The sequence below is a fragment of the Chiloscyllium punctatum genome, chromosome 36 (genome assembly GCF_047496795.1).
Source record: "Chiloscyllium punctatum isolate Juve2018m chromosome 36, sChiPun1.3, whole genome shotgun sequence".
In the NCBI taxonomy this organism is placed as follows: Eukaryota; Metazoa; Chordata; class Chondrichthyes; order Orectolobiformes; family Hemiscylliidae; genus Chiloscyllium; species Chiloscyllium punctatum.
The window spans coordinates 71,861,705-71,874,265 of record NC_092774.1 but is presented as its reverse complement, the minus strand read 5'-3'; the positions used below and the strand labels follow the sequence as shown (position 1 = coordinate 71,874,265).

Genomic DNA, 12,561 nt, shown 5'->3' with positions numbered 1-12,561 from the left:
CGTTACGGCAATCACAACACACACCGGAAACATGAACAATCTAACAATCTGGATATCTGTTATTGTTTGAACAGAACACAAGGAGCTGCGGCTGGTGAATGGAAAACATCGCTGTGAGGGAAGAGTGGAGGTGTTCTACAATGGGACCTGGGGAACAGTGTGTTCAGACACATTGGATTCACACGTTGCCAAAGTGATTTGTAAGCAGCTGCACTGTGGTCCGTTCCAGTATGTTGAATACGACGCTCAATCATTCGGAGCAGGAACGGGAACTATTTGGCTCGATGAGATGGAGTGTGTGTCCCACGAGTCGACACTGTGGCAATGTCACACAGATCCGTGGGGTCAACACGACTGTCAACACCGGGACGATGCTGGTGTAGTTTGTTCAGGTAACATGACAAGCCTTCTCAATGTTCGGGTGTCATTTCAAACATGAATTTCGAATAGACTGAGCATCTTTCTCCTTCCAACAGAGAGCAATGTGACAAAGGAGCAGACCCTCAGTTCAACTTATTGCCATCAACAACTAGGTGCGTCTTCTTTCTCTTTGTGCCAACTCTTGGAGATTCTGCTTTGTACTGAATTCACTAATAATCGGTTCTGTACCACAGATACGCAAGACAGTGTGCACCTGCATGGAGGAAGCAGCAACTGTTCTGGAAGAGTGGAAATCATGTGCGATAAACGCTGGGGAACGCTGTGTGGCGATTCCTGGGATATAACTGATGCTAATGTTGTCTGCAGAGAGCTGGGATGCGGCTTTGCTGTATCAGCCCGAGATGCGGCCGTTCTCTCCCAGGAGAAAGATGTTATCTGGCAGAATGATGTGAAGTGCAAGGGAAGAGAATTCTCTCTGTTTGACTGTCTCTCCGCAGCTCCAGCGAAAAGCAAGTGTAATCACAAGGAAATTGCCAGTGTAAAGTGTTCAGGTAAGATTGATGCTGATTGACTGGCTCCTGTCCGTGATCATTCATGTCAAAAATCAGGGCAACTATTTGATTTCCTATGTTAAATTTCCCTTCATAATTATTCGTACTTTCTGTTCCACAGGATCCGAGTTGGTGACGGCCTCCCCTTCACCTCCACCTGCAGGTATTACTGACTGATACTAAGATTAGTATTTGTGTTCGCGTTACTTTCCTGAAAAGTGACATTGATGCTGTTGGTACTTTCACGGTTTGGAAGCTAGTGCCATTGTTTCCTTAATGATGGTTATTTACAATTTTCCATGGCAGACTTTAACTGTGCTAAACCCATTTGTACTCCATCCTTTAAGGGCAGGGAAGTCCACCTATTTCTATGCCTGTTGCCGTCTGTTCATCTTTGGGAGTCTTGTTAATCTGTGAGTTGGTCGCATTACTGGTGGTCATGCAGAGAAAATTGCAAATGAAAGGTAAGCATCACATCTACCGACTGAGCTAACACTGTGTCCCTTTCATTGTTGCATATGTTCTCGGGGCTGTAGATTTTTATTGCACTTTTGCAGCATTTGACTGAGATGGTCACGATTGTGCGGCATTTCTTGGCTGTCTGTTTTCTTCGAGGGACTTTGCCGAAATGAAACGCTGAGTTTTATTAAACACTCAGAAAAAATCCATCAAAACTGTAAATAGCAAATAAAAGAATATTCTAACTGTGTGAAGTATTCACCAAGTCGTTCAATATATTTGGAGTGTAACTGAAATAACATATAATGTGGAGTTACTCCAGTCATTATCATTGGGCAAGAAATATAAAGACTGCACTTTCTTATCTTTCATTGAATATACATGACATTCCAGAGCAAGTCAATGATTGCAGCAATGTGTCTCCGTTTTATTCAGTTATTTGCAGACTGCATCCAAATATTTCTTCATTAGTTACTATTTATTCATGGTTCTTCAGTGTCTCGGTGCTGCTACCACAACCCAATATCATTGAAAGGATTAAGGGTCCTTTTCAGGGAACTTTCAGTGAGGCAACAACTGGCTTCCCTTGACTGAGTAAATAATACTTCTGTACTTTGCACAGTAATTTAAAAGCGTTTGCCTGGGAACCATGTTCCACGAGTTGGCAATGACAATCAACACTAAGAACAATCATTTTCTATCCTTTCACATTCTCTTAATTTTCCTTTACATATAGCCATAAAAACTATGCACTTCATAGTCTATCACGAACAATGTCAACAAGGTCCACCTTATTTCATTCGTCTCACGTTTTGGTTTTTAACTAATTGTCATAACAATGCAGTTGTTTAATGAAAGTAGTCCAATTCTAACAACATAGTTATCAACCTTTTTTGTCAGCGCCACGGCATCTTGTGCATTAATGTGTAATCTCCTCAATGTTATCAAGTTTTAAAAAAAGTAGGTTATTGGCATTTTCATTTGTTCATTGCATTAAAGAGTTTCATTTTTCTGCACTCAACATATTGACTCACATGCACCATTGCGAGCTGAGAATTTTCTTGAATAAATATTTGAATCAGCAAAATTAGAACAAAATATCCATATTTTTACCAACAAGAACATCTCACTCTTTCTGTTTGACATACTCGGGTTCGGTAACTGACATTCCATGGAAATTAATCATGGCCTGTTCATTTGCTTTTCAAAGATGATCTCCCTTCAGCGAACAGTTCATGTTGTGTGAAGATTCTAGTCACCAGCATTGCGTGAACTCGTTCTTCTCTCTCCTGGTTCTTCAGATATAAACATCTTTTTTCTGCGAGTGGTCAACTACAAATGCTGACCAGTATATCATTTATTCAACAGAACTTTACCGTGGAGACAGAGGCTCAAGTCTTGGTTTGTACCAAGGAATTTATGAAGAAATTGAGAATATTCCCCCTGGCAAGAGGACGGATCACAAACATGGACCAGGTATATATATTTCCTATTGTACAGTGAATCGTGACTGGATAAGTATAGCTTCCATTCAATTTGCAGTCTTCCATGATTAATGACTGAATGAACCTGATTAACAGTTAAAACACGGTCGTCTTGTGTGGGAAGCTACCTCATTAACTGTTCTCTGTCCGCATTTAGTGAGATGTAAGAATTTCAATATAATAATTCTCACTGCCCTACATTCCTGATAGATTATTTCTGGAATGTAGTTGAAAATGTAAACAGATCTATCAATTTCACTTCTACCCTGGTTCCACCCAAACCCCGTCAGATGGCTGGCCAACTAATCAATTCGTCATTGACTTTAAAATAATATAACTTTTGCAATAAGTATGGATTACACAGCACCAAAGAGTGGAAGCAAAATTGAGGGATCAATGTATAAACAAATATGATGAGTCACAGAAGATGAGTGGTGCTGAAAGTCTGCATATGACTCTGAAACGTTGCAGGTGTTCAGACACAGTGTAAATTAATGGAAAGAAAATGCCTGGTAGATGATAAATGTGAAATTATCCATTTTTTGTTGGAATAAAATTAGAAATGACTGCTTTTGAACGGAAGTGGCCTGAAAAGTACAGATAGCAGATTTAGGACAAAATTCAGGAGGAACATTTTCACCCACAGGATTGAGAATTTATGGAATTCCCTGCCTCATCAGATGATTTTAGAGCTGGGGTGAATGATGTTGTGAACATTAAAATCATGAGCAAGTCGAACTGAAGCCATGAAAAGATCAGTTATGATCTTATTGAACTGCAGAGCTGGCTGGAACGGCCAGATGGAGTACTCCTGCTCTTAGTTCTTATATCATATTCTTTCCCGCAGTGGGTTCACTTGACATTATTCTAGATATTTCTCCGGGCACGATTAAAGAACAATACTTTCTCTTGTCACCCTACAATTAATAAAATAAAACCTTCAACTACAGTCCATAAGTCTACGGCATACAGGAGCAGGATTAGATCATTTGGCCCATCGAGTCTATTCTGTCATTCAATAAGGGCTGATGTGCTTCTCAACCACTTTGCTTTGCCTTCTCCTTCGATGTTTTATTAATCAATATCCTTTGTATTTCTGTTTTAAGATACACACTGATTGGCCTCCATAGCCATCTGTGTTCCATAGATTCGCAAGCCTCTGGCTGAAGAATACTTGCCTCATTCTAAATCTTCGAGGAGAAAGTGAGGATTGCAGATGCTGGAGATCAGAGCTGAAAATGTGTTGCTGGAAAAGCGCAGCAGGTCAGGCAGCAACCAAGGAGCAGGAGAATCGACGTTTCAGGCATCAGCCCTTCCTCAGGACTCATGCCCGAAAAGTCGATTCTCCTGCTCCTTGGATGCTGTCTGACCTGCTGCGCTTTCCCAGCAACACATTTTCAGCTCATTCTAAATCTGTTTGGTCTTGGCTTCTCTTGGAATTCGAGCATGAAAATAACTCTCCATTTTTATTTTTAGTAACTTATGCTTCTATTGACTCACTCAATCGCATTGAATACTACACCAGCCACAACTTGACTGACAATAATCCCGGATCTGAAAATCTTGAGGTGAAATCCAACAGCATTCCAGGTGTGTTTGGCTTCACTTTCAGTCAATTCATTTTTGTCCTACACTGTCTATGCTGCCCAAAATTTCACGATGGCAACCCTCACAAGGTAATGTGGCGACTGCGTTCACAGGATAGTGTGAGCACTGGCTGTTTCATGAGGAGTGTTAGTTAAAGTGAAAACCGCTGTTTTGATAACACATGGTCATGGACATTGTTGCTGCGGCTCGTGCCGGCCAAAAACAACCAGGTTATCATTCTAATCGTATTTGCCAGCACACCTTGGCCCACAGCCTTGTATGTCTTGACATTGCAAGTGTACCACTGAATCGTGTTATGAGTGTGTTTTGCCTCTATCAACCTTCCTGGCAGAGAGTGGAAGATTTCCTGTTTACTTCTCCCATCACTTCTCTGAAATGTATGATCCCTGATCTTTGATCTCTCTACCATAGTGAAATGTTCGTTCCTGTCTTCCCCAACGACAGTCGTTATCATTTCATGACTCATCGCAGCCATGGCAGCAACTCTGCATGCTCAGCTCCAAGTCAGTCAATTGCAAGATAGATACAGCGGTAGGTCTCTCAGCCCTTCGTAACTCTTCCTGCATTCAATGAGATAATTCCAAACTATGGTGTGGCCTAAAACCAGCTCCCTGCCTTTGAAACATGTCCATAAATACCTTTGACCAATAGTAATCTCGGCCACATTTAAAATTAAGAGTTGATCAGACATCAGCAAATGTTTGTGAAATATATTTCCGAGCCCTTGTACAGCTTTATCCTTTCTTGCCATCTTCCCTGAACGGTCTGGCATTAATTCTGTGCATAATACCTCGAGCTAAAATAGTCTAATCAGTTGAAGTAGTTTTATTTGCAAACCCTGTCTTATCCGGGTTATTGTCTTGAATAATTCGACCAGATAACCTTTCACCTTCTCATTTCCAGGCAAAACAATTCCAAATTGCACCAACTCTTCTCATTCCGTAACTTCAGAATTACGATGACCGACCTAACTCTTCTGGTCTCAGTTTCCAGCACTTGCCTTATCTGAGGCAGTAATCTCGTTTTCCAGTTATCGTTGTTGTGTATTTCAATTTGTATTAGTGATGCTCATCTTTCCCACTAGGTCGAATTCGTGGTGATTATGACGATGTTGAGACTGAAGATGCAGAATCCCATGATGGAAAGTTACAATTGGACAGTGATCCTGATGAACCCCTCACACTTACAGATGATGACAGTGGTCTTTGTTCCCTCGGTGAGTTGAATAACAGATACTCACATCTCTAACCACCTTTCTATGCATTCACACTGCCATAACTCTTTTTAATTCCATGATAATATTATATTTACTTGAAAATCCAGGAACAACGCCCAAAGCTACCTGTGCCCTATTTCCACAGCTAGTCACGAAGAAAGAAATGTATTGTTGGAGAACGATTTTTTTTTGAATAGCATAAGAACCGTCTTTAAAAAAATGAATTCGATGCTATTCTTCATACACTGCGTCGTGTCAGTTCTTCGAATCGCTGATCTTCACCCAATTTTGTAATTACAATCTACAAAATTGCTGTTTCAATGCATCATCAACCGGCTGTATGGAGAATACGAAAGATGGGGTTTTCCGTGCTGAACATTTTGAATGGTTTAGTTCTTGTCGCTCACAGGGAATACAGAGCTTAGGACCTTTACTTGTAATGTGCAAAGAGACGCGCGTTTGATGTGGTATGCTTTCAGGAATTGCACTCACACCCATTCCCGAAGACTAATACATCTCCTGAAGCAGAACATGACAAATGCCAAGAACTCACGGCTGCCTTTGAAACCCAGACTATCAGATCAGCTGCTTAACCATTTTAGTGTTTTCGAATGGCCTTTTGGAAAAGAAAAACTGCTCCAATGTTCCTGGTATTCCCCGTTATCCTTTTCCATTATTCTCCACCTTCTCTCCTTTTTCACAGAGAGTTGTTTAATTACTGTTGTGAGAACCCTCCTGCTACATGTAACAGTCACCACACTGACAACCAAGCTCCTGTGCTTCTTTGAAGAAGAGTCACTGGGCCTGTAACTTTAACTTTGATGTCTTTCAAACATGTGTCCAGACATGCTGAGTTTTTCTAGCAATTCCCGTTGTTTGTTTCTGATTACAAATGGCCAAGTGAGCTTCACTGCACTGCATGATTCGATAGAACTATGATACAGCCATTGCCTTGTTACCTCTGTTATCCAATCAGAAAATGCATCTGACTTCCCCTGATAACTCGCATATCAGTTGTGCCTTCACTGTTGACATGCACTGGATGTGCGATCCAAAATTTTACAACATACGCATCAAACCTAGAATTGCTGCGTTTCCCTCTGAGTTCCAATGTTTCTGATGCAGAGGAGAGAATGGGATGCCTCGGTTTTCTGCAAAATTCTGAAATATCTTGAGCATTATGTAATGTTGAAAATCATCATGGAAACTTGACATTTATTTTTCAGTTAAACATTTAATACATGCATGAGGCTTGTTTCAATTAATGAAGAAAGTAACTTTTCTTGTTTCACAGAAATCTATTAAACTGTTTCGGAAGATGGAAAGAAACCATAGATATTTGTTGATCTTGCACTTTCAATCAACATCTCACCTGCAAGATGGTGCATGGCCAATGATATACTTTTGAACATTTCATAACTACTATATTTTAGGATATTGACAGGCCAATATTCGTACAAACCAGAGGCAATAATCATTACATAATATTTTCAGTGAGCTTGTTGTTTGTAGAATAAATATTGGCCCAGTGATCACTTGCTGCACACATTTCTGCTACTCTCCAGAGTAATTTCCAGGCTCTCGTTTGCATCCGGCTGAACACACAGATAGAGAAACATGTCAATGTGCCTTCCAAAAATGGCCCGTCATCAGTCTGACATTGCAGAGGCAGAATTAGTCTTGTCCATCCTCCATGGAGTGAGACCTTCAGCTAAGGATTGGTTGATTCAGTGCTGTGAATAGAGCCAGAGGCGACTTGAATGCGTAGACTCAAATTATTTTCTTTATCATTTCAGGTAGATTTTAGATTCTATTTCAACATGGGACATCCTCATATTGCGAGAAGTCGCCGACTATCGTTTTGAATCTGCAAAACATTCTTCTCAATATAAGCTGCAATTGGTCGTAATTGAACAGCATTTACTTTGGCATTGAAATGTATATATTTGCAAATATATATACATTTGAAATATACTTGAAACATTGCATGCTGTGTGTTTTAATGAGTTAAAAGTGGGTATAAACAGAGTGCATCGGAGTTATTTTTTATATGTGAATATATTATGTAATTCATTTCTCAGTGTGGAAGTTTGAAGTCACAATAGGAGACGATGGTCCTGTGGTTTGTCAATGAGGTATTGAGGAAATTCCATGTGTAATTGCTTTGCTTTCTCATACCGCATGAAGGAGGCTTTTAAACTTGTCAAGTCAAAGAGTTGTATGAAGTAGTGTTTTGCTGTTGATTGACTGAAATGTTCTCTCCATGAACATATCCTCAATGAACTCGGAATATTTCTGAAAGTGATGTTGCAAAATGTAGAATACAATTCATCAATAAAAATGCAGTGATAACAAGTTTGTTTTGGGATTTTCAGTCCTTTTATTGATGTCAGTGCCACAGTGTTTGTGTGTGAGTGTCACTGAGTAAGTGAGAGTGGTTGTAATTAGTTGTCCTTGTGCAACTGTATCTCTGAATATGAGAATACTTGTGCTTTTGTGATTACGTTGGAAAGCTGATTGCAGGAGGGAAATATACTTGGAATGTTAACATGCAGAACGATCATATCTTACAATCGGCATTTTCCATGAAAGTTGCAACGCAGGTGGGTAAGGTAATCAAGGAGGCACACGACAAGGTTCCCTGCATTAGTCAGGAAATACGTCGTATAATTGTTATGCAGTCAGCTTGCGTGCTGTCGAACTTTAATTCGGCCACACTTGGAAGATGACAAACGGTTCTGGTTGCCACTCCACCGAAGTGACATGGAGGCTTTGGTGAGGCTACAGATAAACCAGATATTGCCTGGTTGGGGATGTATTATCCACAAGGAGAGATTGGGCAAATTCATTTCATTGTCACTTGAAATTCAGAGGCCAACAGAACGATCTGAAAGAAGTTTGCAGAAGGAGCAGAGGCACGTTTCGACTGTACAGCTGCAGTGTTTTCCTAGTTTAGCAATGTCAATTCCTATACAACGTAGGTTTAAGATAAAATGGATTAAATTTTAACGATAAGTGAGAGGCAGGTGCGTTGCACAGAGGATGGCATATGACTTGAGTGTGCTACCAGAGGAATTGGTGGCAGATTTGGCAGACATCTTGAAAGATACATGAATGGGCTGGGAAAACAGGCCATGAAAGCGTAAAATTGAATTTTGTAAGGTATCATATGTCAGCATTGACTTGTTGGCTGGAAGGCCTGGTTTTGCACAGGACTGTTCGTTGTTCGCTGATTTGTTTTGTCGTGGAATCGCCTTGATCCATCGATCAGTTACTGATTACTCAAGTGTCAACTGATTACACTGCTGATTACACGAGTTGTTGATAACTTCACCATGTTGACCGTCATTATCTACAAGTGTTTTCCTGAGCACTAAATACACATAAAAATACATAACAAGGACATTCAGAATCTGTTAGTCTGGAAAATTCATTACTGCTTAAAAAAAAGCGTGCAGCTGTGGGACCCTGAAAAGGACGTGGTTCTAAGTCAGCATGCTCTGTTTGGAGGGGCATGTTTAGGGTAGGGCGCCAAAATTGCGAAGGGGAACAAATTGTGGAGTCACACTTTTTTTTGGCGGGGAGGTGTTAATTTTGAACTGGCAGAAAGGAGGAAACTTCAGACAGGTATGAATTGAGGCACGGCATATTTGAGAGGCAGAAATGTGTGGGGTAATATTTTCAGGTCTAAACAGGAAAGGAGGGTTGGGTGGGAGAACCAGAGTGAAAAGGTAGAGACAGATATAATAAAAAAACAGATCCAGAGCTGATATCTGTGACTTTGTCTCCGTGTAGTGGAGTCTCTGTTTATTGGAAATGTTGAATCAGTTCAAATAGTGTTAAACCGCTCCCCACTTTCTCTCAGTCATCCGTCTTGTTCAAAATGATATAACGCTGATGATCATGTTGATGAGAGTTTCCATATATGTGTCTTTGCATTTTGGTGTGTTTGTATCAGTGTGTCTGCATCTGCCTGCAATGAGATACACTTTGTCTGAGAGGGAAGTCTGAATGAAATAATAAAGTAAGAAGTGTAAGGCAACGGATTGAAGTTTCTCTCTCATTCTCTTTCTCCCCCCCCCCCCCCACCACCCGCCAACCCTGCCCTCGTCTCGTTGTCCAAGTGAGACAATGCGACCCAATACCAATGCATAGGTGGCAGATACTTTTTTTCTTGAAAAAGCATCCAAGCTTGTGAATCTCTTAGGTTACATAGTTACTTCCTTCTTCAAATAATGCGCATGTAGAAGTTTTATTCTTTCGTCACCTAGAATCTGACTCAGTAGATTACACAGAACTGTAAATTGCTCAAAGTGCAAGAAAATTAATCATGTCTCCTTACAAAAACAACTTCACTGGGAGGTGCCTGAATTCAATTGCCAGGAAAATGTTTGATTCAATGTGAACAATGTCAGGAAACAGTCCAAAGATAAATTAATTCCAGATTGCAGAGGGAACTCGTGCATTTCTCGACATGAACATCTTTTACTCTGTGTGCATGTCTGTGTGCCTGTGTCTATGTGGAGTGTATGTGCGCCAGTGTGTCTATGTGTGTGGGAATATATATGGGGGTCTTTATGTATCTGTTGATGCTGCTGTGAGTTGCTCTCTCTCTCTCTCTCTTTGACGGGATGTCTGATGGCTTTCACGCTGCATCAACTCCTGTGCAGTGGTACGGGCAGGCCAGCAGAGGGGGGCATTGTATCACTTTCAACACAAGGGAGCAATCGGGAGAGAGAGATTTGTCCTCATCTCTTTTTCTCTCTGTCTTTTCTTCTCTCCTCTCACTCCCCGTGTCTCTCTCTCTCTCCCTCTCCGTGTCCCACTGTCACCTCGCTCTTCCTTCCTCTTTCCTTTTCTCCGTATCTCTCTCCATGTCTCCATCTCTCCACCCCCTCTCCACACTGCTTATCCCTCCTTCTCCTCCTTCCTCTCCCTCACTGTCTGCCACTCTTTCACTTTCTCCTCCCCCCGCCCATCCTGTTCCTCTTGCTCCATCTCCCTGAGGAACTTATTCAGATGCGCTTGATTTCTTATACCGCACATCCATCAACCATGACAAACTTCCTACATGTCAGGTTTTATTCCAACCAGTGGAGAGTTTGACTCTGATATCCATTGTTTCCAAGTTTGCTAGAGCTCCTTGATGCTGGACTTGCTCGAATGTAGTTTTGTTATCAGCATCTATCACTCTCACCTCACTTTTGAAATTCAGTTCCTTTGTCCATGTTTGAACCAAGGCTGTAATGCGGTAAGGAGCTGTTTCAACTTGCCAGAACCCAAATTGGGCGTCACTGTGCACGTTATTGCGGAGCAGGTATTCCTTGACAGCACTCTTGATGACACTTACCATCACTTTACACATGTTTGGAAGTAGGCGTTAGGGACGGCAACATGCCAGCTTGGATTTGTCCTGGTTTTTGTGCACAGACGAATCTCGGCAATTCTCATTGTCGCACAGACACCAGTATTGTAACTGTATTGGAGCAGCTTGGCTCGGGGAATTCTGAACGACAAACCTTCACTCATGTTCGTAGAATGTTGCCCATAAGGTGATGTTCTTGGGACATCGCATCGGACATGGAAGGATGAACCCCAAGGAAGCTGAAGACAATGTCCATCGAGGAATGTCCACGAAACTCCTCGAAGAAAGAGTTGCTTTGACTATTTGAATTAACTGTTTCTATCAGTCATTTGTTCCAAACTTCAGTAACATGGTAGCACCGTTGATGGATTTACTAAAGACGAACACAAAGTTTCGGTGAACAGAACAATATAAGTTGGCATTTGGGATTTTAAAAGCCAGATTAACCACTGCCCCAATTTTATTTACACCAATGTTTTTGAAACCTTTCAAAGTTGCAATCTACCCTGGCAATATAGAAGTTGGAGCTGTAATGCTACAGGAAGATGATAATGGAATTGAACAGCCAATTGGCTCCATTTCTAAAAACAAAACTCAATATTCACCAAAGAAAATACTCCACTATGAGAAAAGATTTTTTGAGTTTGTTACTGGCCTGACAATATTTTAATATTTAACTGAAGAACAATGCTGTTGTATCCATGGACCACATTACCCTCACATTTTTTGAAAACTTGGGTCCACAGTGATGGAATTCATCCACCTTACGATTCTAATCCAATTTCCTAGCCCTTCGCAGATGTCATATCCTGCCTTTGGATCTCAATTACTTCATTGACCTGATGATGGTTTCTGCCTCTTGCAGGTACTGAGCTTCAGTCTGCCAGCCACCCTCATTTTTCTTTACCTCCACTCTACTAAGTCTTCATTAGCAGAGGGATTGAATTCAAGAGTCGTGAGGTGATGTTGCAGCTGTACAGGACTTTGGTTAGGCCACATTTGGAGTACTGTGTGCAGTTCTGGTCGCCTCACTTTAGGAAAGATGTGGAAGCTTTGGAGAGGGTGCAGAGAAGATTTACCAGGATGTTGCCTGGAATGGAGAGTAGGTCGTACGAGGATAGGTTGAGAGTTCTCGGCCTTTTCTCGTTGGAACGGCGAAGGATGAGGGGTGACTTGATAGAGGTTTATAAGATGATCAGCGGAATAGATAGAGTAGACAGTCAGAAACTTTTTCCCCGGGTACAACAGAGTGTTACAAGGGGACATAAATTTAAGGTGAAGGGTGGAAGGTATAGGGGAGATGTCAGGGGTGGGTTCTTTACCCAGAGAGTGGTGGGGGCGTGGAATGCGCTGCCCGAGGGAGTGGTAGAGTCAGATTCATTGGCGACCTTTAAGCGGCATTTGGATAGGTACATGGATGGGTGCTTAATCTAGGATAGAAGTTCGGCACAACATCGTGGGCCGAAGGGCCTGTTCTGTGCTGTATTGTTCTATGTT

At 41.4% G+C, this 12,561-nt stretch overlaps 1 protein-coding gene across 1 annotated transcript; it reads left to right on the top strand.

Annotated features, from left to right (window-relative positions):
- The first annotated feature begins 289 nt into the window (after positions 1–289).
- LOC140460134 (scavenger receptor cysteine-rich type 1 protein M130-like) lies at positions 290–7,732 on the top strand. Its single transcript, XM_072554532.1, has 8 exons — positions 290–392; positions 615–932; positions 1,054–1,095; positions 1,280–1,396; positions 2,760–2,867; positions 4,352–4,465; positions 5,568–5,699; positions 7,496–7,732. Exons 1-8 carry the CDS (start codon positions 290–292, stop codon positions 7,504–7,506), a joined length of 945 nt encoding a protein of 314 aa, XP_072410633.1. The 3' UTR covers positions 7,507–7,732.
- The last annotated feature ends 4,829 nt before the right edge of the window (positions 7,733–12,561 follow it).

Excerpts from the sequence above, each read along its gene's own strand:
- LOC140460134 (XM_072554532.1), top strand. The coding sequence starts at position 290 with ATGGAGTGTGTGTCCCACGAGTCGACACTGTGGCAATGTCACACAGAT. Across the intron at positions 1,096-1,279 it reads CCCTTCACCTCCACCTGCAG|GGCAGGGAAGTCCACCTATT; the intron begins GTATTACTGACT and ends CCATCCTTTAAG. Across the intron at positions 4,466-5,567 it reads GAAATCCAACAGCATTCCAG|GTCGAATTCGTGGTGATTAT; the intron begins GTGTGTTTGGCT and ends CTTTCCCACTAG.